Genomic DNA, 23231 nt, shown 5'->3' with positions numbered 1-23231 from the left:
CCTTTGCGGTTTAGGGTATGACTGTCCAATTACTTTCAAAGGATTACTTAACTCCACTAATTACGTAAAACCGTAAGCAGATTACTGGCTGAAAGAAATATTGAATATCTAATAACTGTTACTGCACGATCCAAATATGGATATCGGTTTCGCATATACCAGAATGTAAAATGCCGTAGATGAAGTATCTATTCGATCTGCTGAATTTCTGAATCACAGGCGTGGGGTTACAACTGGGTAATATTGAGAAAATGAGAATGGAGGTTCGGAATTGTTCAAAACAAAATTGTTCGATTTATAGTTTGCGCATCTAATTATTGATCTGTAGCCAAGTGGATAGTGATTCCAGATATTCCGGACAATGATGACTCCGGTGGATCTTGATGAGTCTGCATTACACCCAATCTTCGGGATTTTACGAACCACAATGGCGATTCTGATTTGTCTTTACATCAGATATGTGACAATTATCCACTAATAAATCCCGGTCGAACAACCGAATAAAGTTTATAATCAATATTTTTAGCACTATGCAATGGTTCAATATCCAGACACTTGGAATGAAATTCCTTATGCTAGCTTTGGATATCTTCACCTACGAAGAGAAAAAATTTACGGATATCTTAACCTATAGCTAGACAGATATTCAGGATCAATTCTAGTTCCAACTGGCTAGAGGCTGATCTAATGAGCGTAACATGGGTAAAGGTATTGAGACCGCACTGTCTGCTTAAGTCAATAACTTCCAAACAAATTCATCATTAAGTTAGCTTCAAAGTCATTAAAATCATCATAATAATATACAGTTGACGCGAGATCCTTTCCACCAAATACGCCAGGAAACAAACAGGCAAACGGAACAAAATCCAAAACTGGCTGATGCAAAACGAAAACATTCCAAAAGAAAAGTCAAGTCAACAACTCATTAGATAACAAGTGCAATCATGTCTGGATGCGCATAAAGATTCTAGCAGCATTTACTGCGCGAATCAGCAGCGGAAGTCGGAGGAATCAAGTTTACGGAACCTAGACTGCGCATGGTTCCGTATATCTGGTCTTCATCGTCAGATGAGAACGAATCGGACTGGTAGTGGACAGAGTTGCGTCTACTTTTCTTCAACGTTGGTCGTCGTTTAATAATCGTCCTCGAAATGCTTTCAAATAGTTCTTTTACTCCTGCATCTTCATTAGCTTCCTGTTCAACACAAACATAGAGTTCAAACCTTCATCGTCTTTCGAACAAATTTCATGACACGAATCTTTTCCGGTCCAATTAGGATCATGAACAATCTCAACATCTTTCAACATCTGCTCAGCATAGGCAACGCACTTTTCAAACGGCACTTCTCTTCGGGTTGGATCTTCGCGAACCAGATCAAGCTTGGTGCCAACAAGATGAATAATGATGTCCGAACTAAGCTTCTCGCGCAGCTCGCGCAACCAGGAGTCCATAGCTGCAAAGGATGTTTCGGAAGTGATATCGTAACAGAGTATGCCGCATACGGCTGAGCGGTAATACATAGGAGCCATAGATCGGAACCGCTCCTGGCCGGCCGTATCCCAAATCTGTAGTCGGACAACCACACCATCAACAACAATTTTTTTGGCCAAAAACGATGCTCCGATCGTAGTAGGCTGGTCTAGAATGAAATGTTAGTATTGCTTGTACCGGATCTACCGGGTGAACGAGAGCCTAGGAAACAGGACCCGCGACGTTTCAATGGCAAAACCAAAACCAAATACTAAGATAAACGCACTATCATGGAACGTGTTATGTACATATCTAACAACGAGCGACGTCTTTCCGGCACCTAGAATATAGAAATCAGCGGTCTGGATCGGAAAATAGAAGAAGAGGGGACGGGGCGGAACGCGGAACGGAGAAAGTAAACAATGCCATCCCAACTTACCTTGGGCACCAAGAAGGACGACTTTTGCGTCTGCAATCATAATCACAAAAACTATGCAGAAACCGACATGCAAAAAAAACAAAAACAATTTTTTAACAGAAATGCACGCAAGAATTATACAAAGTAGATGTGCGCATACTTAGGAAAGATGATCAGAGGCAGAAGGAAACCTTGGCCAGCAGAGAGCGGGACAGATCCCAGAACGCTGGGAGCAATTCTCCGTGCACGGCCACGTACTATACCGGTGATTCATGCACCTGTATTTTCAGTGTCAAACGGCCGTGGATCTGGAACCAAAGCCAGAATATGCTGTGCCACCACCGCCGATGAGCTAAAAACAGGTCTGCAGAACTCTGTTGTAGCTTTTGTTTTCCGGTTTCCCCTTTAAGACTCAATCAGGTTCGCTCTGTTGTATTTCTTCTCAGTAAACTCGGGCCAAAAAACAAAATGAAATGAAAAATGATTGGCTGTCGATCGTTGCCGTTGGATGACAAGAGAAATTGATTGACTAGAGAGGGGGTGCAAGAGCGGGTCCACTAGCTGTTCTTTATCTAGTTTAGCAAGGCTTTCTTCCGATGGCTGTTCTTATCATGCGCTTTCTCCTGGAGTAGTGACAGCTATTGTCACCGCTGAAGTTCGATCTGATTACAGTTTGAGGTGAATACAGCTTCCGTAGTCTAAGAGTTTAGTTTGCCACTTTTGTTTCGTAATTGTATTCGCCCTGCTCTACATTGTTCTTTCTGATCATTTCTTTGCTGTCCCTTGCGTTCAAAGGTTCTCGACTTGCTTCCATCTCTATAATCTGTGTCTGCATATTCGAACTTAAATCTGCAACAGCCCGGTGCGGGACCTTCTCCGTGTGCCCTCCTTGCCAGCTCCAGCCCTCTCAGTCCTCTGCCCGTGCAATCCGTGCCGTCACACCTAATCCCCGTCCTCACCTCCTTCCCGTTATCGTCGTCATCAGGGGTCATCCTCATCGCGGTCCTGCTTCGTGCCTGGCGCAAGACATCTCCAGCCACGTGGCGCATAGAGCCGCACAGTAGAATTGATTACGTAAGTTTACAAACACTGTTACGTAAGAGGGACATGGGATATTGCAAGCAGGACATGTCCAGTCGGCATATACGATTACATTCACAATGAAGTTCAGCCAAACTAATCTAATTATTTACAATCTATAGACTCATCGCACCCCAAAATCCTTTAGTACACCCGTCAAGTGCGTATTGGTAATTTTACTGCTCCTCGGCTTCTTCTGTTTCCGCTGTACTTTAGTCGGAGCCTTCTTGACTGTCGACGGATCAACGCTCGTCGGCGTCAGTCCTGCCAGGACAAGTCTTTGTGGAAGCTCAGCAACTGGTGGAATCGCAATTCGGTGCCAGGTTTGTCGGAATTCTTCGTCCACGCCGCCAATATCGCCGCCCTTGTTCGCCCAAACTAGTCGAGGCGAGCCATCCTTTTTTGTTCGTAGGACAAGAATGTCTCCGGATTTCTCAAGCGAATCAATCGCATTTCCACAACCGGGCCAACCATCTTTCAACTCTTTGACGGACAATCCTCGAAATGTGGTTTGACGACGCAAGTAGTCGAGTAAAACTTCGGGACTACGAATGTTGTGCAAAGGCTTGTATTCGAATGTTTGCGCTTTAGCATTGTATATGATTCGCTCCGGGATGAGCTGTAGATGAGCTAAAAGCTGCGGACTGCCAGCTCCATTCAAATAGTTCTGCAAATCTCGGATCGTCACCGGCTTATCCTGTCTCTGTTCCTCATATTAATTTTTCGACATTCATTCACTTCCAGACAGAAAACATGAAATTCACCTTAATATATTCAACTGCGTGATGTAGCTGTGTGAAGACATGACTCCCTATCCCGGTATCTGCTGGCTGGGAATAGACTGCGGATGTCAGATCTAACAAGCAGGTCGATTCAGCTCAACTAACCTGTAACAGTTTTCGCCTTCTTCTTCCTTCTTCCGTCTTCTTCGTTGTCCACCGACGACTGAGTCGAAACTTCACTTTCAATCGCTCGTTTTTGCAGTATTGGTTGTGCTTTCAGTCGCTTACGGAACGCAGACAGATCATCGGCCAACGACATATTTATTTCCTTTTCCCTGTCCCTTAATATTCACTTATTCATAATCTGATCTTTTTTCTAAAGTTCGTAGTTGATCTTTACTTTTACGTTGTAAACAGTGATGAGTATAAGGGCCAAGTTCGCGACGGCAAATACGTCCGCAGAACAGTGATAACAAGTTTCACTTATGCCACAAAAATCTATAATATTGCCATTTCTGCGCTGACCTCAGATCTAATCTCCAAGTCAGATGGAACCTGTACATCCTCGGCAGACTGTCGCTGTCACCATTCTCTTCTATTTGGCCGAAAGAATACATCCAATAAAAACAGGTTTATCTCGGATTTCATACTAGCAATTGCTATTTATTTGTCCAAAACACATTTCACCGCACGTCTACCTAGACTAGCCAACTACCCATTGTAGTTGTCACCCTTATCGGAATCGAGAGACCAGCTGTCTACTATTGTCGAGCATCACCGCCACCATATCATATCTATCATTATGAAGTTATTCGCTATCAGTATCATTCGAAATAACAAGCCCGCGCGTGAGCTATGTACGGCCAAAGAGCTCTCCTCGTTTGGTTTCTTTGAGCGAAAAAGGTAGTTGTTCATATATCATTGTTTATTAGTCTTTTGGCGATTCTTACGGTAGTTTGCGCCATAATTCTTTTTCGATATTGATATTTTGAAGCATATTATTAATTTTGATAATAGTGTCGGAGAGTTTCTTTCTTTTTTTAGCACCACTGTTGCAGAACGAACCGCTCCGAGTCAGCGACAAAGTGTGGAAGAAAATAGTAAGTCATCAAATATTCAGTCTTGAGTCTGGTTTGATCTGGACTGACTCTTTACAGACTACGTGGCCCATGTTTATGCTCGAGCGGAAGGTATTGCTGGAGTCATTGTTGCCGACAAAGAATATCCTATGCGAGTTGCATACACACTTCTTAATCGGATTCTCGACCAATTTCTTGCTCAATTTCCTCGCGCCCAATGGTCAGACGGAGAAATTACACTTGAATTCCCTGAGCTCGAGGCCAGTCTGACCAAGTACCAGAATCCTCACCAGGCCGACAGTATTATGCGTGTCCAGCAGGAACTTGACGAAACCAAGATTGTGCTGCACGACGCTATTGACAAAGTTCTTCGACGTGGTGAAGAACTTGACTCGCTTGTCGCAAAATCAGGAGCGTTATCAGATTCTTCAAAAATGTTTTACAAGCAAGCTAAAAAGTAAGTTGTATTATTTCATATTTGTATGTCGATATTCTGACATTCCCAGGACAAACTCGTGCTGTGTAATTGCTTGAAATCCATCGATGTTTTTTAACCGGATTTGTACTTTTTTTCTCTGGATCACTTGGTTGCTATGCCAGATAGCTCCATCTAATTGTTTTATACATGAACTTTCCTGTTCAGGATAGTGTCGTTCGTTCTTTACACTGTTTGTAGTTTGGTGTCTGTTTGTCATTTGAATCTCTTTCGTCAAATTGTTATAATATGTAGTTGACTTTTATATAAATTATATTCATCGCATTATTAATTTCACTTTTGTAGAATATTAAGAGTATGAGCAAGTATAAGTATTAATATGGTACGATCGAGTTGTAGTTGGGAAGGTTTCGTGACCGAAACTCCGTTTACAAGGGCCATATCCCAAACAAGACTACAAGCATCACTTCAAATGGTAGTCATCACTAATGGCGCCCACCCCGCAACCACATTCTGTTCTTGTAATCGATAACGGAGCATACGAAATCAAGGCTGGTTTGGCGAGTAATCTGGTAAGCAATAAAGGACCGCAGATATTTCCTAATTGTGTGGCCCGAAGTCGAGATCGCCATGTTTACGTCGGTGACCAGCTGAGGCACTGTCAAGATTTCTCCGCGATGGTGTTTCGCCGACCCTTCGAACGCGGAAATTTATCTCACTGGGAATCCGAAAAGGCCATATGGGATCGTGTGATTTATGGCGGAGATGAAGTTGCCTCGGGATATCCCATTATTCGGCCCAACGAAACGGCCCTCATTGTCACTGAACCGGTTGCGCAATTACCGGTTTGTTCGTCCAATATAGATCAAATTGTGTTCGAAGAGTACGGATTTGCCACTTATTTGCGTACATTTGCGGCATCATTGGCACATGAAAATGACATTCCTGATCTGTTCCTAACAGCTCGCGACACTAGTTTGTCCGAATCAAAGGCTCCTCCAAGACGACTTGCACATCCAGATACAACGTTAATTGTGGATTTAGGATACTCAGCAAGTACAATCACGCCGATCATTGAGAACGTGGCATTCTATCCGTCTATCCGCAAATTGACGGTTGGGGGGAAATTACTGCGGAATTATTTGAAAGAGACAATATCGTTCCGATACTATAACATGATGGATGAGACATATATTGTGGATAAAATCAAAGAACAATGCTGTTTTATTTCTAATTCTTATGATAAGGATTTGGAAACTTGCAAAAAGGTCGCGTTTGCGAAAAACCCTTTGTCTATTGAATATGTTCTTCCGCGAGCAACTGCTACTGGATTCAAACAAGGTCATATTCGGGAGGTATCTGAAAACAGAGATCCAGATGATCAAATATTAACTTTGGCAAATGAACGATTCAGTGTACCCGAAATTCTTTTTCATCCTTCGGATATCGGTTTGCAACAAGCCGGTCTTGCTGAAGCTATAATGCAAAGTGTCGCTGCTGTTCCTGATCCAGACGTGCAAGATCTCTTACTCAGCAACGTCGTGTTTATTGGAGGATCTACTCTATTTCCAGGATTTCGTAAGCGAATGTGAGTTTTTAGGCTTATTCTCTTGCAACATGATCTATTACTGACAGCTATTTCAGCCATGATGAGCTCCAGACCCTAGTTCCAAGCCGAGTCAACTTGCGTATGGGCTTTCCAGATGAGTGAGTAGCCACCGTTTTAATTTAACTTAATTTTATACTAATCTTTCAATCATAGCCCAATATCATATACTTGGCAAGGAGGAGCTAAACTCGGCCTGAAACCAAGTCGATTGAAAGCGCTCCAAGTGACCAGGCGCGAATATCAGGAACATGGCAGTAATATATGTTTCCGGAAGTTTGGTAAGAAGCACTAAAGCCATATTATAAATCATGTAATTATATTATCTTGGAGTTATGTCTGTTTTATATAATATTTGATATTTCGTAGTGTTTCGTGGTGACCTCCTGTTTATGCGCCGCAGTATTATCCGGCTGAATCCCAAATCCCAATTGTTATCCTTCCATAGGGATTCAATTGGTCAACTACTTGACCAATTTGCCCAGAACAAGTAGAAGCTGATATGTGTTTCTGAATTGCAGAGCACAGAAAGATCCTGATCAATGGATTTTGAAGCCTTAAGACTAACCCCTGCAGATGCTGTCGGTGTTCAAACAGAGACCGTTGCGGTCAATCATCGCGCGTAAGTTTTCAAGAAAGCAGCTAACCTGGGCAATCATATATTGACCTCGAATATACTATAGACTAATCACACGCACTTTGTCAAAATATCCTGTAGACCATGCTCTATTTCGTGAACTTATCCAGAACAGTGCTGATGCAGGCGCATCGACAGTCCAGGTAGAATTCTTCACTGATAATATTCGGCCGATCAAACTCGAGAATATCATGTTAGTCCACAAAATATAGGCCATTAGATAAAGGGAGATATAATTCTAGAAGCTAACCAAACACTAGGGATATCCACAAATCGAAAGCTAAGAAGCTTCGCGTGCGTAATGACGGCATGTATTTCCGTCCCGAAGATTGGGATCGACTTCGTGAGATAGCAAAAGGAAATCCGGATGAAACTAAAATTGGCGCTTTCGGAGTTGGTTTTTATTCTGTTTTCGCGGTCACAGACGAACCTATGGTTGTGTCCGGAAAGTCCGCCATGAAATTTTATTATGAGGGAGATCAGCTGCATTATCGTCGGATAGAATTGACGGAGGAACAGCAAAGAGATTCAGGAGTGTGGACCACAATAGACCTGCCCTACGCGACTCCGAAATCATTACCTGATTTACAGCATTTCACCAGTTTTTTAGCACAAAGCTTGACATTTGTGAAATTGCAAACTATAGAATTGATTGTTGACAACATCAAGCTGCTACAGATAGAGAAGGTTAAATCGGATCCAGCTCCTCTGGAAATACCAAAAGAGATTAATTTGAAATCTCTAGATCAATCGATGAAGATTGATCGAGCTGAAACAGAATCAGTTCAGATCAAGGCTAAATATTTAAATGTTACTCAGCTTGGCAAACAAGAAGAGAAATCGAAAGGATTGCTTTCTCTGGGCTTGAAACTTTTCCAGAGTCTATCAGTCGAATCGGAAAAGCCATCAGAATACACCGAAGCGGTGTTATTTCTTCGAAACATTACGGCATACATTACAACCAGTATTTCGAATAGCTTTGCTCAGAAAATGAAAGGGGCAATTATGAAGCCTCCTCCCAAACATGCGTCTATTTCTATGATTGCACTTAATAAATCTGAAGCAGATTCTTCTCAACTCAAATCTGGCATCGCATCACAGCTTTTCCCTACAAGCATTGAAGAAGCAAAGATATTCATTGGGTTTCCCACCAAACAAACGACTGGCTTGAAATCTCATATTGCTACTCCACAGGCAATTCCAACCATGGAACGAGCTGCAGTTGATATGGCTAATGCATATGTTAAGGATTGGAACCGCCAGATGATGTACATGGCAGGGATTCTGACTCGTATTGTGTATGGAACGGAGATGCGTAATATCGGTATGCTGATTCCTGAAAACAAGAAAACTAGAAGGATGGAGCTCACGACCGATATCTATGATCGGGCATCTTATACTATGCGCCAATTTTTTTTTGAAAACTCGACTCCGGATGTTCAGATTGGAATGTCTATTGCTACTGGGTTTTGGAAATCGGCCGCTTCGGTCCCGCTCATCACAAGTCAGGGATTGAGACAATCCAACGAGGCTCGAGCTATGGAAGATATTAATTTTCTGCAAGATGTTGCTATGGTTCCTAAAGATATGTACGACCGAGCCCCACAGTTCCATGAACAAGTGCAGAAGTTTGGACTGATTCGCTCTGTCAATGTTCAGGACATCAAATCCGAGTTCTCCAAGCGTCCATTGGATACTGGAAAGATGATTGCATTTCTACGATGGGCAATTCAAAAGATCAAGGCCGGTGATTTGACATTAATTGATATGCGATCAATGCTGATGTATGCTCTATTGGCAGATGAGCATATGGGCACCATTGATATGAACTCGCTGGCTTATTATCATAACAAGTCCATTGTCCCTGAGGATATGCCGGTTCCATTTTCTTGTTTGCCTTATGTGGTTGCTAAGGAGTTTAGAACAGATGATCTGCAAATGCTGTGAGTCTTGCTTTATTGTTGCTTGATTGACTATTTTACTAACCACTTGACCAGCGGTTGGAAACCATTGGATATCGTTGCATGGACACACTATTTAACGGGGCCATTTGCGGAGAATTTGCCGATAGACCAAAATATCAGCGTCACGCCAGCCTTTGCTCATAAAGTTTTGAATGCCATATCTAATCGCTGGTCGTCTACCAACCTTACTGAGAAGACAGGACTGAATAGCGCACTCAGTCCCACGACTTGCATTCCGACCCAGAAAGGAATGAAACGGCCGAGTGAATCTTATTTACATGAAGTCAGAATGTTTCCTGATCTTGCTGTCGTTGATGTGACCGTTAAAAATGATGTCTTCGAAGGAATGCTCACTTTTATAGGAGTTAGGAAGACTGTCGAGCTAAAATATGTGATGGAAAGATTACATTCAGATGAAAAATCTAGAAAGTGGTCTTCAGAAGATATGATTGTTTATTTAGCGAGTCAACAAAAGGATATGAAAGCCGAAGATTTGAATTTTTTGATGATCAATGAAATTGTGTCTTCTGCTTTCGATGACCGCTTGCACAAAGTCTCGGAACTCTATCAGCCCTCAGACAGTCTTCGAGATCTTGGTCTACCATTGCTACGTTGGACGGTGTCTGAGTGGAACTCACGAAGCACAGAAGCCAGCTTCTTGTTTAAACTGGGATTGAATCGGTATCCATCGGTGGAAACTGTCATTGATTTGGCTGCAAGAGCAGAGACGCCAGAGGCACGAGATAAATTATTATTTTACTTTGTATCATTTTATGACCAGAACCAGTATCGTTCTTCGTATAGTCCACGAGCTTCGATTCGGTTTTTGCCTGCCTCTATCTCCATGGGGGATAAGATTGAAACCAAGACAGTAGCGCCTACTGAATGCTATACCTCTTCATCAATGGCTTTGTTTCAGCTACCTGTTTTACGGAAAGATTTGCAATCAGACGGATGGAAATTTGGAGTTGTCTCTGATGCATCAATCGATGTTTTGGTTAGTCGATTGGTCGTGAATCCTCCTCAAACAAAGAGTTTAGCTGTGAAAATGTTTTCTTATTTGGCAGGCAAAATGAATGAATTAGGCGAGACGCAACTGAGACAGCTGCGAGAATCAGCCTTTATTCCCTTGTTTGACGCCGATGGGAATACCTTGTCGTTCAGAATTCCAGTAAATGTGTTTGTTGATGAAGGAGGATCGAATCAGACAGAGGAAATGTTTTATCGTCAGTTTTTTGACTTTGTGGATTATGGTATTGCCTCAAATTCATTTCTTCGCTTCTGTGGTGTCCGCAACAAACCTGACTTATTCGAACTTGCTCGACTCACAGTTTCAGAGCCCAACGCAATGTACGTGACTGCAGGTGGTTTTGAAAGGTATAAAAACCTACTAGTACAGTTTGAAAAGAACTGGGTCGAACTTTCAACTGATTCTCGACTTATAACTGATATGAGAAATTCCACATTTTTAATTGCTTGCAAATATAACGATAATGATGAGCCAGCTAAGTCCGAGTCTACAGGACGGCCAGGAGAAAGGGTAACAGAAGAGGAGGATGATTTATTTAAGAACGAAGATGGTCTGGAATATGTGCTGGCACGAGCGTCCGAGATTGTGATTAATGACGACGTTGTAAATTATAATTTTTTCAAGTCGGAGATATTGAGCGCTCCTTTCGATTCTGATGTCGAAAAGTTCTATTCAGTATGTACATTCACGGATTTTGAGACTACCTTTGACTAACAAGATTAGCGCATCGGATCACTGAATATGTCGAACATAGTTCAAGAAACCTTATCTGTTGGAGCAGCTATTAACTCGCCCGATGTGTTATCGACTCGAAGACGCATTATTGAGCGGACAAAGCTATATATTGATATGAACCCTCGAGTTGGCTTACGGATTCCATTCTCCCAGTTTGAGCGGCAGTTCCAAATAGCTTCTGTATCCAGAATTACTGTTCAACGATCTATCATTCGACTGCGACTTTCGCGGCGACTGGAACCTGTGTTAGCGTCTACTACTGCTTCGTTCATGACTATCTCACGAGCGGACGCCCCTCGGATCTTATATATGACACCAAAGTTTGACTGGTTTGATGTTGCCCAGTCAATAACCAAAGTCTTATTAGAGCGACAGAGCCCTGTTGCAGCGACAGTTTTAGAATCGATGTTGATTTCCACTTTGTCAAATTTGGAAGGAAGGGGATATAACGTGAAGCGACTCATAAACAAGCATAAGCAGGAGGAAGAAGCCGGTCGAGCCGCGAAAGAGAAGTTACTGGCTGATGCAAAACTTAAGGAAGAAAATCTTAAGAAGGCTCAAGCAGATGAGCTGGAAAAGCTCAAACAAGATTTGATCGATAAGAACACTTCTTCGAATAGCGGACAGACCAGCGAAGGGAATCGCAAATCTAGAAGTGTAAAGGATGGTGATGATGATGATGATGATTTACCACCATTCGCAGAGATAGTAAGCGGACAAGATGGAAGAGAAATTCTGGCTGCTGCAAATCAACGAGCTGTCTCTACTGGATCAAAGAAAGGCTTGGATAAGATGCTAAACAAATTGCGACGATCAAGTTCTCAGCAAATACCTGGTGGATGGGAAACCTCGAGTGCATCTCAGCAACAGCAACCACATCAGCAGCAGCAGTCGCATATGGAGTCCCGTACTTCGGGCGGAAGACCGTTAACAGATGCTGATACTAGAAATTTACTTGAAGAAGGGATCCGTCATCTAACCCCATATAGTGGTGATCAATTACAAAATAGTCAAATGTCATGGACACCTGCCGAAGCGATGCGAGAATCTGCCAGTGTCTCTGCGCAGACAATGTGTGATAGCAATGTTGCGCATAACTTGAAGCTGGTTGGCCAAGTAACCGCACGAGGACCAAAAGTTTATGTTTCAACGAATGTACCAGGCCAACAAATACCGCGGGATATGATTACAATGATGAAACTATTTGCTGCCACACTTGAGAAGGTCGCCGTAAGCATATTTGGGGCAGACTGGAATTCGGTGAACATGTATTACGACGAAAAGGGAGAATCTGTTGCGTTTAATTACGGGGGAAGTTTATTTTTTAATCTTCGATATTTCGCAAGAGATGTACGGTCAACGCAGATGAGGAACATGTCAGGAGCCTTCAATATTTCGATGGCGATTGACTACTGGTTTCCGGTGATGGCACATGAGCTTGCACATAATTTAGAGACGTCGCATGGCCAACGGCATTCATTTTTCTCGGAAAGTTATATTCAACAATTTGCTGGATCGTATAGACGAGTGACCAGAGAACTAGATGGTCCTAAATAATTAGCATCGGTGTTAGTGAAGATAGTAATGGGATTTGGTAAGCATGATTAGTAATATGGTTGTTTCGAACCTCCCAGTGAGCTCGAAAGTAAAACCTGATAGCAGTAGATAACCGTAGCTGTTTTTTTTTTAACTCAATGCAATCGAATACAATTGAATACGGCTTGATACATTTGGATTGTTTTTACTAGAAATGAAGGAAGTAATTGTTCACGTTGATCCAGAGATTCACTGTGATCTGATAGACACAGAGATTCCGTAAGAGATACATTGCAGGAAGCAAGAGAGCAGAGTTTAACCTTCAGAATAGCAAGCCAGGACCAAAAGAAGTTCTGATCAAGGTCAATGTTTCTGGGATGAACCCAAAGGACTGGAAATTTCCTAAAGGACCTAAAGGCGCACATAATTCGGGTGACGACATTGCCGGGACGATTGTTGAAGTAGGTAGCGAAGTGATTGGGTTTCGGGATGGGGATCGAGTCGCTGCCTTTCACGTCATGGGGGAACCACATGGGTCGTTTGCCGAGTATGCAATTGCATGGGCGAGTACAACCTTTTTGATTCCAGATAAAATTTCTTTTGAAGAGGCAGCGACGCTGCCGCTAGTTTGTTTGACGGCTGTGTATGGGATGTTCGATTTACTTGGACTTCCGTTTCCGACAAGGCCAGCGACGACCGAGATACCACTCTTGATATACGGTGCATCGACATCTGTCGGCTTAGTTTCGATCCAGTATGCGAAGCTCGCTGGAATTGGGCCGATCATAGGTGTTGCGGGTGCAGGCTGCCAAGCTGCGAAGGACATGGGTTGTGACTTCGTCATCGATTACCGTGAGAACAAAGATGTATCGGGATCAATTCGAGCCGTATTGAAAGACGGTCAGAAATTAAAATACGTCTGGGACTGTGTGTCTGAAAAAGGTTCTGTTGAGAACTCGTATGGAGCTCTTGATCTTGATGATGGTGGCGCAATTCTCGTGGGCTTGCTTGGTTTCGACACCGCAAAGTTCGATACATCCAAAGTAACAATTTTCCACGAATTTGTCGCAGCTGCTCATGGCGATGATCCAGCCCGTCGCGACCTCGCGTTTGTTGCTTGCCAGCTGTTGACCAAGTGGCTTGCTGAAGATAAATTTAAGCCACTCAAATACAAAGTGATGGACGGCGGTCTCACTGGCGTTGAAGCAGGCTTGAAATTACTGTATGATGGCAAGGTTAGTGCTACAAAACTTGTTTATCGTATTTCTGACACCCCTGGTTTGTAAATTTTTATTTGTTCATTTTGTCTGATATTCTATATTTGTGAATCAGAATTAGGTACCGAATCTAGTAATACTGAATTAATCAGTTTTCGTAGCTCTTTTGCACCATTCTGGGCGGTTTCAAACAGAGACTCCAATAAATATACATCATCCAGTGATTGCTGGGAATCATTATCTATCCAGAATCCAGTGATTTCATCACGGCTAATCATCAAGCTTACAACTCCTTTACCAATATTAGTCTCATCATCATCTAAATCCAGCTCCACTTTGATTGGATTGATTGTGAACTTCACCGCACACGCTGTAACTATATCCATCAACTGAATCCCTGAATCGACTAACGCTATCGAAGCAGTTGTCACACACGACGCGGCGATCTGCTTAGTTTGGTCAGCTTTGGAAGTATGATTCGATAAAATGACTATCGAGAGGGATATCAGCGATTTTGGATACTGGTCGAGTCGAATAGAAGGCACAATCGAAGTGTACACATATTCGGAGATATTTCTTTCAAGCGCAGAATAAAATCCTTGGCCTCGCTGGATCCCTAAAGTGTGTAGGTCACTCGAGACAGGCAAAAACCGAACGTCTACCTCAAATCGAGCCTTATTAGAAAATGAACTTCGAATTGGCCGCGGCCCTTCCACAAAAGCCAAGATTTTTTGCTGGCCATGCTCAATATATGCTGATCCAGGAGACGATGAGCTAGCTATTGACGCTTTCAAAAAAAATTCATGTGCTTTGTTTGGGGCAGGACGGGAATCTTCCGTGCTGATACCATCAGGATCTATAAACCTTAAGGCTGATGCTGAAGGGGGTACGAGAATCCTCCGTCGATCAGGTAGAAACATGATTGCTGTTGTTGGTAATTATCAAACATTTCACGAGATCATCGAATATTTTATTTCTTGTGATATCCCATGTGCACGTGAACACATGTGCACGTGTTCGCGAATATGAACGGGCTCGAGATGACTGGGTGGCCCTGGGAAAGTAAAGAAATGTTGAGAGGACCTGCGAGCTAACGAGGATTATCTCAGCTCTGTGGTTAGTGAGACACGGAGACCTAGCTTGTAGCTAAACTAGCAAGGAAGTGAATCTGTAGATATGAGGACTAAGAGATCTACATTTTACGAATTACGAGAACCTTGACGAAAGTTGAACTTTGGAACTAAACCAAGTTTCAGCTCTTTTTGGTTGATTTTGACAATTCGGAGGTAATTAGCCAGAACGCTAGTACAGACCAGCACTCAATTGAGAAGAAATCTGAACAGAGACAACTACTCACGATGATCAAGACGACGATTTCAGAAGTCCGAAAGAACGAGGGTCCAAGCAGATTTACGAGAAGCTAGTACCACATGATTGGCTAGATCTGCACTGATGAGCAGCAATTTTGAGCACTTGAGAAGCAAGCGGAAGGGATAAGCAGAAATTGGTTTTTGTTCTTCCAGATGAGCACGTCAACCTTCTATGCGAAATAGACAACTACGCGTAGTCAAACCATCCATGACCAGAACAAGATTGTAGTTAGACCATACGTCCTAGATAATACTTGGACTTCTCAGACACGATAGATTTCTGCTTTTGCCCTCTAATGGAAATACACTACAGAAACTCATAGTCGACACAGAAAGAAATATTGACTGAGAACTGCACAACGAAAAAACGGTCAAAACCAGCAACTTAGGGGTTGCCGAGACTCTAGCTACTGAGAACGTGCAGCTCCGGATTTGCCATCTCACTGTAAGAACGAATTAAGTAAACAGCTAATAGGAGATTTAATAGCGCTCACACAGTTGCAATTGTCAGAATGCATGCTCAAGAGCCGCTCGCTTAATTTCTGTGGAGGCCGAGAAGTGCGAGATGATCTCAAGCTTATCAGACGAAGCAAGAAAACAGATTAGAGAGCAGGAGAAGGAGATGGCGCTGTAATCATGTGATGGAAAACCAAGAAAAAGGGACACATTCCAGGCAGACCGAGAACGGGCTAATATAAAAGCTAAGGAACGACAAAGGAGTAAACTATGAGTAAAATGAACCTCTCGCTAATTTATATGCAGACCGCGAACAGTCCTTCCGAAACGGTGAATTTATGATTTGACGTCGGCCAAGTAAGAATGCGCTGGAGATGTGCAGCACGAAATGGATATGATGTGTGCATGATATGTGCATAACAGGGATGAAATAAGATATGGAAGGCACAAGTAAGGTGAACTACAGCAACATCTGCCGTCCGGTCTATGCCGAAAGCAGGCCTGCAGAGAACAGTTCCGACCGGCAAGAGCAAATTTACTTTTAGCTAATCTGCGAAACGAAAACTCTACTTTTAGCGTGGAAATTGCACGAAGAAGTCGTGCGACGACTCGGAGATGGAAAGCGCAAATAGAATACTATAAAATACACAAACCGAATAAAAGAGTCGAAGAAAACAGGAAAAAATGGCAAGATAGACAGAAAAAACAAATATAAGTCCGAATAGGCAGTACTAGGAAAAAGTAACTGGTAGACTGGACCGTTAAGATCATGGCGCAGAGTGGCACACAGCTCTGGCTTGCGGGCTTGTTTGGCTTGCTGGCTGGCGGACTGGTTGGCGTAAACGAGAAATTAGCAGGAGCTGTCGGTACAAGGCCGAAAAATCGGTCGGCCGAACCAGCGCAAGACTATTTAAGTGCTCAGATATGAGGTCCTGAAGACGCTGGCTGGGAAATTGCGCATGTCCTATGATGGCGTCGACCCTGCAAGCCTGTATGTAGAAATACTGGTTTATAGTCTTGCCACTTTTTCAGAAGAACAGTCTGAAGCCGGCCTGTTTACTGTATGCTCCGCCCCCTCCTCCCATGCCCGCACTTCCTACAGGCCAGCAGCAGAGCACAGCAAAATAGAACTTTGCACTGTAGGGCAAAGCCGAACAGAGTAAATTAGGATCAAACCCCCAGGTCACCGAGTCAAAACACAGATCAAACCCCTCATTGCTATCAGCGGCACTTCTCGGGCGCTGGCAACCATGGTACAGTTGCTAGCCAGGGATGAAGCCTGTCTCAACAATACTTAGTAGACAGACAAAAAGACGACGCCCGAATTTGGCTAAACCGGAGCCGAGTTGGCTTTGTCTGCGGGTATACTGGATCAGTAATGAAAGTGAGCACAAATTCGTATTATTGCCATTATTTCTACTATTTTTAGTAACTATACTTCCATGCCCTGTATGCTGTCTGGCCGACTGCTGTGAGCATACCTGACCTCTCTCCTTTGCCCCTTCGCTCCTTTGTCGTCTAGTACTTCGTTGATAATGCTTAATTTTGTTTTTGTTTTTGTTTTTGTTTTTGCATATGATCGTTTATTTCGGCAGTGTCTGGTAACGCGTGTTCTCGTCTTGTGCATGCCTCCAGCGCCAAATCCGTGCCCCAATCTAGCCGTTCGCACCCGTGCTTTCTGGTCGTCAGTCGTCGGCGGCAGTCTCAGATATGTCTCGCTTACAGGGTTAAACCTTGTTTCTTTTGTTTCGCGGTTTCTCGCACGCTCTCGCACGCTCTGTCCGGGCTCTTCTGCTTCTGTAGACCACCAAGTCCGGCTCTGTCTTGCTCGTTCTCATATACCGTTAAGAAATCTTAATTTCAGAGATACCAACAGAGCACTTTTTTCCCTCTCTCGTTCTCTTGCGACTATCAGACTGTAGGATTCTGGGATTCTGAGTTTTCGGTCTTTTTTCTATATTTTTCTTTCTTTCTTATTTCTTTCTTTCGTTCTGTCTCTCTTTTTTTTTTTCTTTTTCTCTTTTATTTTTTCGGACTGGTAGCTCTATTTCGGCTTCCCGCGTCGGAGCCCCCGCATAGCCAGGGATCCTTGCGAACTTTTCGTTCGGAGTAGAGATTCTGGTAGAACTGTCTCGGAAAGGTCTCACTCGCATTGGAAGTCCACATTCTTTGCGTACCGAATCCAAGTCCTACTGACCATGTATCTCAATTTTATTGCTTTTTAATCTATCCATTTAATCAAACAAACAGATAAACAAACTATATCATATTCAGACATTCGTGCGCGCACACACCTGACCTTAGGCGCGTCCTCCCCGCTGCGCGCGTCTTCTCTAGCTGGTCCTGCTCCTCGTGCTGCCTCTGTTCTGCCAGACTGCACAGCATTTCATTTCGCTTCCTTCCTGCAGTATTCCTGCATGTCTGTTTTATATCTTTGGGGACGCTCGTACAGAGTTCAATGGCGCGAACTTTGCCGCTGGCTCAACAACGTTCGTTGCCTCCTAGCTCGTTCTTCGCCCAATCGAGGCCAGTCCCAATCTCAATCCCACCAAATTATCCTACACACTGCTCCAATCCTTCATAGTCTGTATTAATAATAAACAATATAAATACATCCAATCATACATCGTACACCATACACCGACACCATTATCCGTATTAGATCGAACTCCGCTTCACACATACAAATACACGCATATACACACATATATAAATGAATACAAATATAGATAAGATATGTCTTTATATATCCATCTCTCAAATCTCCTTCTTCCGCTTTCGATTCGTCGACAACGGCGACAAGGGTGGACTTTCTGTGCGCTCTTCCTTTTCTAGCGGATTCAAAAGCGACTGCACTCCGACCCCCAAAACCTGCCGATGTGGCGGTGACGACGCTTGTGTGCTCATAATGGCCGCTGTCGCTCCTACTATTGCGGGTGTCGCGCCCACTCGTGCTGGTGCTGCTCCGGCCGGTAACGACGTAGAAACCGTTGGTAATCCCACCGCTATAGGTGCAGTAGTCGCACTATTTCCATTGCTAGTACTCGCAGATTGCGGCAACACTCGCTCCACATGTTGCGATGACGGTGACACTGGAGCTTGTCGATTGTAGATCTTGCTAGCTACAGCCAAAGGAACCGATGTAGGAATGCTGGCCACCGTTGGTGTCGGTGAGGCCGGTCGAAGCCGGTACTGCTGGTTGACAATCGTAAACTGCGCTGCAGGATTCACGCTCTCGCGACGTCCGCCCCCTCCTCCTGTTGGTCCACTAGAACCCGCGACGTTACTTCCCATGTTGGTGCCGCCGCCGCTACTGCCGCCCAAGGTTATACCACCTTGATGCAGCGGAGAAAGTGCAGAAGACCCTGCTGGTGACATTGAATGTGGCGATGGCCCTGTTGTAGGTGTGTGAGAAGGAGGCGTATGCTGCTGTTGTTGCTGCGGTTGCGAAGTGTTGAATGCGTATGGCCAGTTCTCACCGCTTCCCGAACTTCTCATGTAAGGGTGGCGGAATTCTCCGGAGCTCTCGCTGGAAGTTGACACATCGCTCCAACTTCGCGGGCCTCCAGTTTGCTGCACCTGCTGCTGCGGTTGGTGATGGCCTGCAATTTGAGACTGGTGCATCGGCAAGCTAGGATGGAGCGGAGATTGATATGAGTGCTGAGGCTGCTGAGGAGGTTGTTGAGCTGGGGCGTGCTGGTGCTGTAGGTGCTGAACTTCTGACGATCGAACCTCGCCCGATGTATGGCGTCGCAGGGCAGGCTGAACCAATCGAGTTCCTGTCGATGAGTTGGGATATGACCCTGGCCGATGTCGCAGTATTGGTGGATTCAAAGTCGCAGATGCCACTGGTGTACTCGAATTATAAACTCCACCTGCTCCAAGTGGTGGTGGTGGTGGCGGTGGAGGAGGGGGTGGGGGGTGATGGAGTAATGGTTGACCTTGTCCTGTTGGCCCGCCTACTCCTGCTGGAGCTGATCCCATGCGCTGCTGCGGTTGTAACATAGGAGCAACTGGTCCAACTGGGTGAGGTGGTGGGTGAGGTGGTGCAGAAGGCCCTCCCACAGGTGTTCCTTGACCTCCAGTAACATATGGCGCTGCAAAATAATCTGTTGGGCCTGGTACCATGGGATAGGAATGGCGAAATGTCGGTCTCGCAGGGTTGACTTGAGATCCTGCCTGATTTGAATAACTCCTGTCTTCAGATCTCTGGCGAGGAGACAGACCTCCCGCAGATGCGTGTGTATCTTTTGGACCTACTCCCGATGGATTGTAACCTGCTATCGTGGGATCTTCTAAATTCTGTGTTCGCCGCGCAATATCTTCACCAAGTCGTCGTACTGTAAGCCGAGGCAAAAAAAAGCAATTATTAGAACCGTTAAGTTTCTCTCTATAAAATCAAGAACCAAAAAAAGGAGTAATAAACTTACGTTCCACCTCCAAAGTTGCTTGCTCCGGGCCCAGTGGCATTTTTATGACGATACCTAGCAGTCGCTGGACAGTCTATAACGGTCAGTAAAAATAAGATTAGCAAAAGTAATCCAGCCAATAAAGAATGTTCGCCTGCCAGATTACGGAAAAAAACAAAGCAAAAAAACAATGCTTTGGATAAAGATACATACCTCCTGACATAGTTGTACCGAATCGTGAATTAAATTGACCCGTGGCTGCAACCGTAAATGCGAATCATGCAGTTGCCACAGCAAATTTTCTATATTGGCGAGTCGCAGTGAATCCGCAGAATAATCGACAATACTACCCATGCTATGGCGATGCCCTGTTGGGCCAGGGTAGTACGGCGGGTTGGTCACTGTAGAACTAGCAGTAGTCGAAGGTGGTACATCGGCCATGTAGAATCCACTCGAGTTGGAAATAATCGCGCCGTGCATTCCATTGGGCGAGACTGGAGTCACTGGAACAGACATGGAGCCTGATCTTGATGAGCTGATCGAGTCTCTATGTGCTACCGATTGACGAGAGGCTCTTCGGCGAATAGCCCGCAGAGACTCGAGATCACCTCGGCGAAAGACATTGTCTCCATGTTTGAATTCCCACTGGCCTGACTCGGTTGATCCTCCGGAATGAAAAACATCATTGACTAGATAGAAGTTAGAAAATATGTAAAAGAGCCAGAATTATAGACAGGACGTGTCAAAAAATACCTTTATGAAAGCCATACATGTTTAGCTGGCGAACGAAAGAGGAGACATTTGTGTGTTTGAAATATAGACTGAAATGTTAGATATAGCAAATAGAGGTAGTAGCATTGAAATACCTTAGTACTCGTGAAAATTCTTCGTTCGGGGTGACGACAAAGCTGTCATTAGAGCGGGTCCAGGAAATTAAGTGCTGAATAGATGAGTCCTCGAGCATGCTATAAGGAGCGAAATCGGATTAGGAAAGGAGACAGAAGAGCCCGAACAAATAAAATAACATACGTATATAGTTTGTGAATAAATGCAGACTGGTTAACTTTCGGCACAGTGGCAGTAGCAGAGGTGTGCAAAGGAAGCGCGGTCGTGGGAGCTGCCTGGCCGACAGCACCAGCGGCGGAACCAACTCTAGGGGCCTGTTCATCAGAGGATGGTGGATGAGGAGGAGCAGGATATATTAGCGAACGCGGAGTAGGCGAGAGATTAGTAGCGGGTGTGTGGAGGCCAGAAGAGCGAGGGGAGGCATGTTCAGGATGATCGCGTAGTTCGGAGGTATAGTTCGAATGCTGTTCGACGACTGAGAGAGCTGGCTTTTGATCTGACGGCACCGGTGGAGGAGGTGGAGCTGCCGTCGAACCGAGAGGAGAAGAAGCTGAGGACGGAGGAACGGACAGAGAAGGAGTCGTTACAGAAGCAGGACCGGACGGGGATTTCGAGACGAGAGGCACGTAGGGCGGTTGAGCGACAGAAGGAGGATTTGAGGGCGGAGGATGAAAGGACGGGGGAGGCCTCTGGCTGTTCAAAGACATCTTAGAGGGGGAGGGGCTAGCGAAGAACGATAGGCATAAGGAGGGGTGCAAGAGGGAAGGAGAAAGGATAGGATGGACGGTAGGAAGAACAAGAAATATTTGTTAGAAAAAGAAGAATCTGGCGGGAGGGAAGTTTGGAGAAGTGGAAGAATAAGAGAGAGCGGAGAAAGAGAAGGACGAGAGGGAGTGGACTCGAAGGCGATTTGGGAAATAATAATAATTAGGGACGGAGACTAGTGACGAGGAAATAGGAGAGCGGGAGTAGGCGGGAAGATCAGCAAACTGAATAAGAGGATAAAAATAAATATTTCGGGCGAGGAAAGCAGGAATTCAAGTGGACTGCGAGTCGAGGAGGATACCGGGGGACTGGAGAGAAGAGTGTAGGGGCGGGAGGAGAGAGAGTAGTAGTAGTAGTAGTAGTAGTAGTAATATAGTAGTAGTGGCAGCAGTAGCACTGAGTACTCAGTAGAGTGGGAGGACACCAGCAGATGGTGCTGGTAAGTAAACTAGGCAAACCCAGGCCAGTTCGGAAAGTGATGGCAGCAATGACCAGCACCAGAAGGAGAAGGAGAAGGAGAAGCAAGTAGTAGGAGTAGGAGCGGCAGCTACAGCTACAGCTACAGCGGCAACAGCAACCGTCGAAGCCTTAGCCGTGTTGTTCGGACAGATTGGATTTTAAGCTCAGCAGTCTTCGTGTAGCTGTACCTCTAGGAGGAGCAACTCGGACGTGTGCGGGCAGTATTCTACACGAGCTAGCTGGAGCTGAGCACAGCTACAGTCTAGGATGATTACAGTGCGGGCAGTGCGCGAGTGTACTACTCAGCGAAGGGTAAAAAACAGGACAAAGGCTTGAGTCTGTCTGCATTGATCTCAAGTCTGCGACGAGAAAGGGATTTATTCAGACCAAAGTGGGGCGGAGGACGGATTAACAGCGCAGAGCAATAAGCGAAGAACGCGCAAACAGCGCGTATGAATTTGATTAGCAGCTTGAGTGGTTTTGAGAAGTGAGTACGCGTGTATGTGTGTGTGTGTGTATGGAATAGTCGTCCGATGCTCTGTGTGGATATTGCCTGCTTGTATGTATACATTCATGTACACATACGTGTATGGAGAGATCCATGTGTGCATGTTCAGCTAGCGATGCCGTCGGCCAGGGTCTATTGCTACTAACATCCGCTGTCGGTCGATCTCTGGAGACTTTTTTGTACAGACGGTTTTCTAGCTATTCCTGTTCTTTTCTTTTATTCTATTTGATTCTGTCGTGTTCCCTTCCGTTCCCTTGTCTTCCTTTGCTGCCTCGTCCTACGATTCATTTCTAACCTTAATAGGCTCCGTCCTCGCACTCTCCCGCTTCGTTCTCCATTGGGCATGTATTTCTCTGATCCGCTGCAGCACACCGCCACCGCTGCAGTTCCCAGTACTTTGCTTCTACTCTTCACCAGCCCCAGCGGCGATGCTGAGCCACAGACACCACAAACTTGGACAACACTAAACCCAATTGCGCGACCTCCG

General features: G+C 44.7%; 10 protein-coding genes across 10 annotated transcripts; 5 read left to right on the top strand and 5 right to left on the bottom strand.

The window, feature by feature from the left end:
- Window positions 1–501: 501 nt before the first annotated feature.
- V1516DRAFT_681496 (P-loop containing nucleoside triphosphate hydrolase protein) lies at window positions 502–2053 on the bottom strand. The gene is made up of 4 exons (XM_066923248.1): window positions 1911–2053; window positions 1758–1811; window positions 1224–1640; window positions 502–1176 (listed from the first exon to the last, which is right to left on the bottom strand). The coding sequence occupies exons 1-4, from the start codon at window positions 1948–1950 to the stop codon at window positions 968–970; spliced, it is 720 nt and encodes a 239-aa protein (XP_066775141.1). The 5' UTR covers window positions 1951–2053; the 3' UTR covers window positions 502–967.
- Window positions 2054–2995: 942 nt separating this feature from the next.
- Window positions 2996–4101, bottom strand: V1516DRAFT_681495 (TFIIE beta subunit core domain-containing protein). The gene is made up of 3 exons (XM_066923247.1): window positions 3857–4101; window positions 3734–3810; window positions 2996–3672 (listed from the first exon to the last, which is right to left on the bottom strand). Exons 1-3 carry the CDS (start codon window positions 4008–4010, stop codon window positions 3094–3096), a joined length of 810 nt encoding a protein of 269 aa, XP_066775140.1. The 5' UTR covers window positions 4011–4101; the 3' UTR covers window positions 2996–3093.
- Window positions 4102–4155: 54 nt separating this feature from the next.
- Window positions 4156–5537, top strand: V1516DRAFT_681493 (Longin-like domain-containing protein). Its single transcript, XM_066923246.1, has 4 exons — window positions 4156–4594; window positions 4709–4791; window positions 4849–5227; window positions 5277–5537. Exons 1-4 carry the CDS (start codon window positions 4494–4496, stop codon window positions 5302–5304), a joined length of 591 nt encoding a protein of 196 aa, XP_066775139.1. The 5' UTR covers window positions 4156–4493; the 3' UTR covers window positions 5305–5537.
- Window positions 5538–5670: 133 nt separating this feature from the next.
- On the top strand, window positions 5671–7262 carry V1516DRAFT_681490 (actin family). Its single transcript, XM_066923245.1, has 3 exons — window positions 5671–6794; window positions 6851–6913; window positions 6969–7262. Exons 1-3 carry the CDS (start codon window positions 5695–5697, stop codon window positions 7105–7107), a joined length of 1302 nt encoding a protein of 433 aa, XP_066775138.1. The 5' UTR covers window positions 5671–5694; the 3' UTR covers window positions 7108–7262.
- V1516DRAFT_571240 (uncharacterized protein) lies at window positions 7216–12832 on the top strand. The gene is made up of 5 exons (XM_066919238.1): window positions 7216–7434; window positions 7496–7642; window positions 7710–9392; window positions 9447–11118; window positions 11167–12832. Exons 1-5 carry the CDS (start codon window positions 7355–7357, stop codon window positions 12733–12735), a joined length of 5151 nt encoding a protein of 1716 aa, XP_066775137.1. The 5' UTR covers window positions 7216–7354; the 3' UTR covers window positions 12736–12832.
- A 96-nt stretch (window positions 12833–12928) lies between these two features.
- On the top strand, window positions 12929–14000 carry V1516DRAFT_629666 (chaperonin 10-like protein; the record flags this gene model as incomplete). The annotated part of the gene is made up of 2 exons (XM_066919897.1): window positions 12929–12993; window positions 13046–14000. 2 exons carry the CDS (start codon window positions 12929–12931, stop codon window positions 13998–14000), a joined length of 1020 nt encoding a protein of 339 aa, XP_066775136.1.
- On the bottom strand, window positions 13970–14864 carry V1516DRAFT_681483 (3' exoribonuclease family, domain 1-domain-containing protein). The gene has a single exon (XM_066923244.1). The coding sequence runs from the start codon at window positions 14849–14851 to the stop codon at window positions 14030–14032; it is 822 nt and encodes a 273-aa protein (XP_066775135.1). The 5' UTR covers window positions 14852–14864; the 3' UTR covers window positions 13970–14029.
- Window positions 14865–16526: 1662 nt separating this feature from the next.
- V1516DRAFT_687725 (uncharacterized protein) lies at window positions 16527–16920 on the top strand (the record flags this gene model as incomplete). Its single annotated transcript, XM_066923747.1, has 3 exons — window positions 16527–16642; window positions 16680–16748; window positions 16773–16920. The coding sequence occupies 3 exons, from the start codon at window positions 16527–16529 to the stop codon at window positions 16918–16920; spliced, it is 333 nt and encodes a 110-aa protein (XP_066775134.1).
- Window positions 16921–18097: 1177 nt separating this feature from the next.
- On the bottom strand, window positions 18098–20265 carry V1516DRAFT_571245 (uncharacterized protein). Its single transcript, XM_066919239.1, has one exon. The coding sequence runs from the start codon at window positions 19883–19885 to the stop codon at window positions 18515–18517; it is 1371 nt and encodes a 456-aa protein (XP_066775133.1). The 5' UTR covers window positions 19886–20265; the 3' UTR covers window positions 18098–18514.
- V1516DRAFT_573571 (HSF-type DNA-binding-domain-containing protein) lies at window positions 19922–22166 on the bottom strand. Its single transcript, XM_066919244.1, has 5 exons — window positions 21196–22166; window positions 21033–21131; window positions 20920–20987; window positions 20380–20855; window positions 19922–20260 (listed from the first exon to the last, which is right to left on the bottom strand). Exons 1-5 carry the CDS (start codon window positions 21717–21719, stop codon window positions 20156–20158), a joined length of 1272 nt encoding a protein of 423 aa, XP_066775132.1. The 5' UTR covers window positions 21720–22166; the 3' UTR covers window positions 19922–20155.
- Window positions 22167–23231: the final 1065 nt, after the last annotated feature.

The sequence above is a fragment of the Lipomyces oligophaga genome (genome assembly GCF_038497815.1).
Source record: "Lipomyces oligophaga strain CBS 7107 unplaced genomic scaffold V1516scaffold_9, whole genome shotgun sequence".
NCBI classification, from domain to species: Eukaryota; Fungi; Ascomycota; class Lipomycetes; order Lipomycetales; family Lipomycetaceae; genus Lipomyces; species [Lipomyces] oligophaga.
This window is presented reverse-complemented; position numbering and strand designations above follow the sequence as displayed.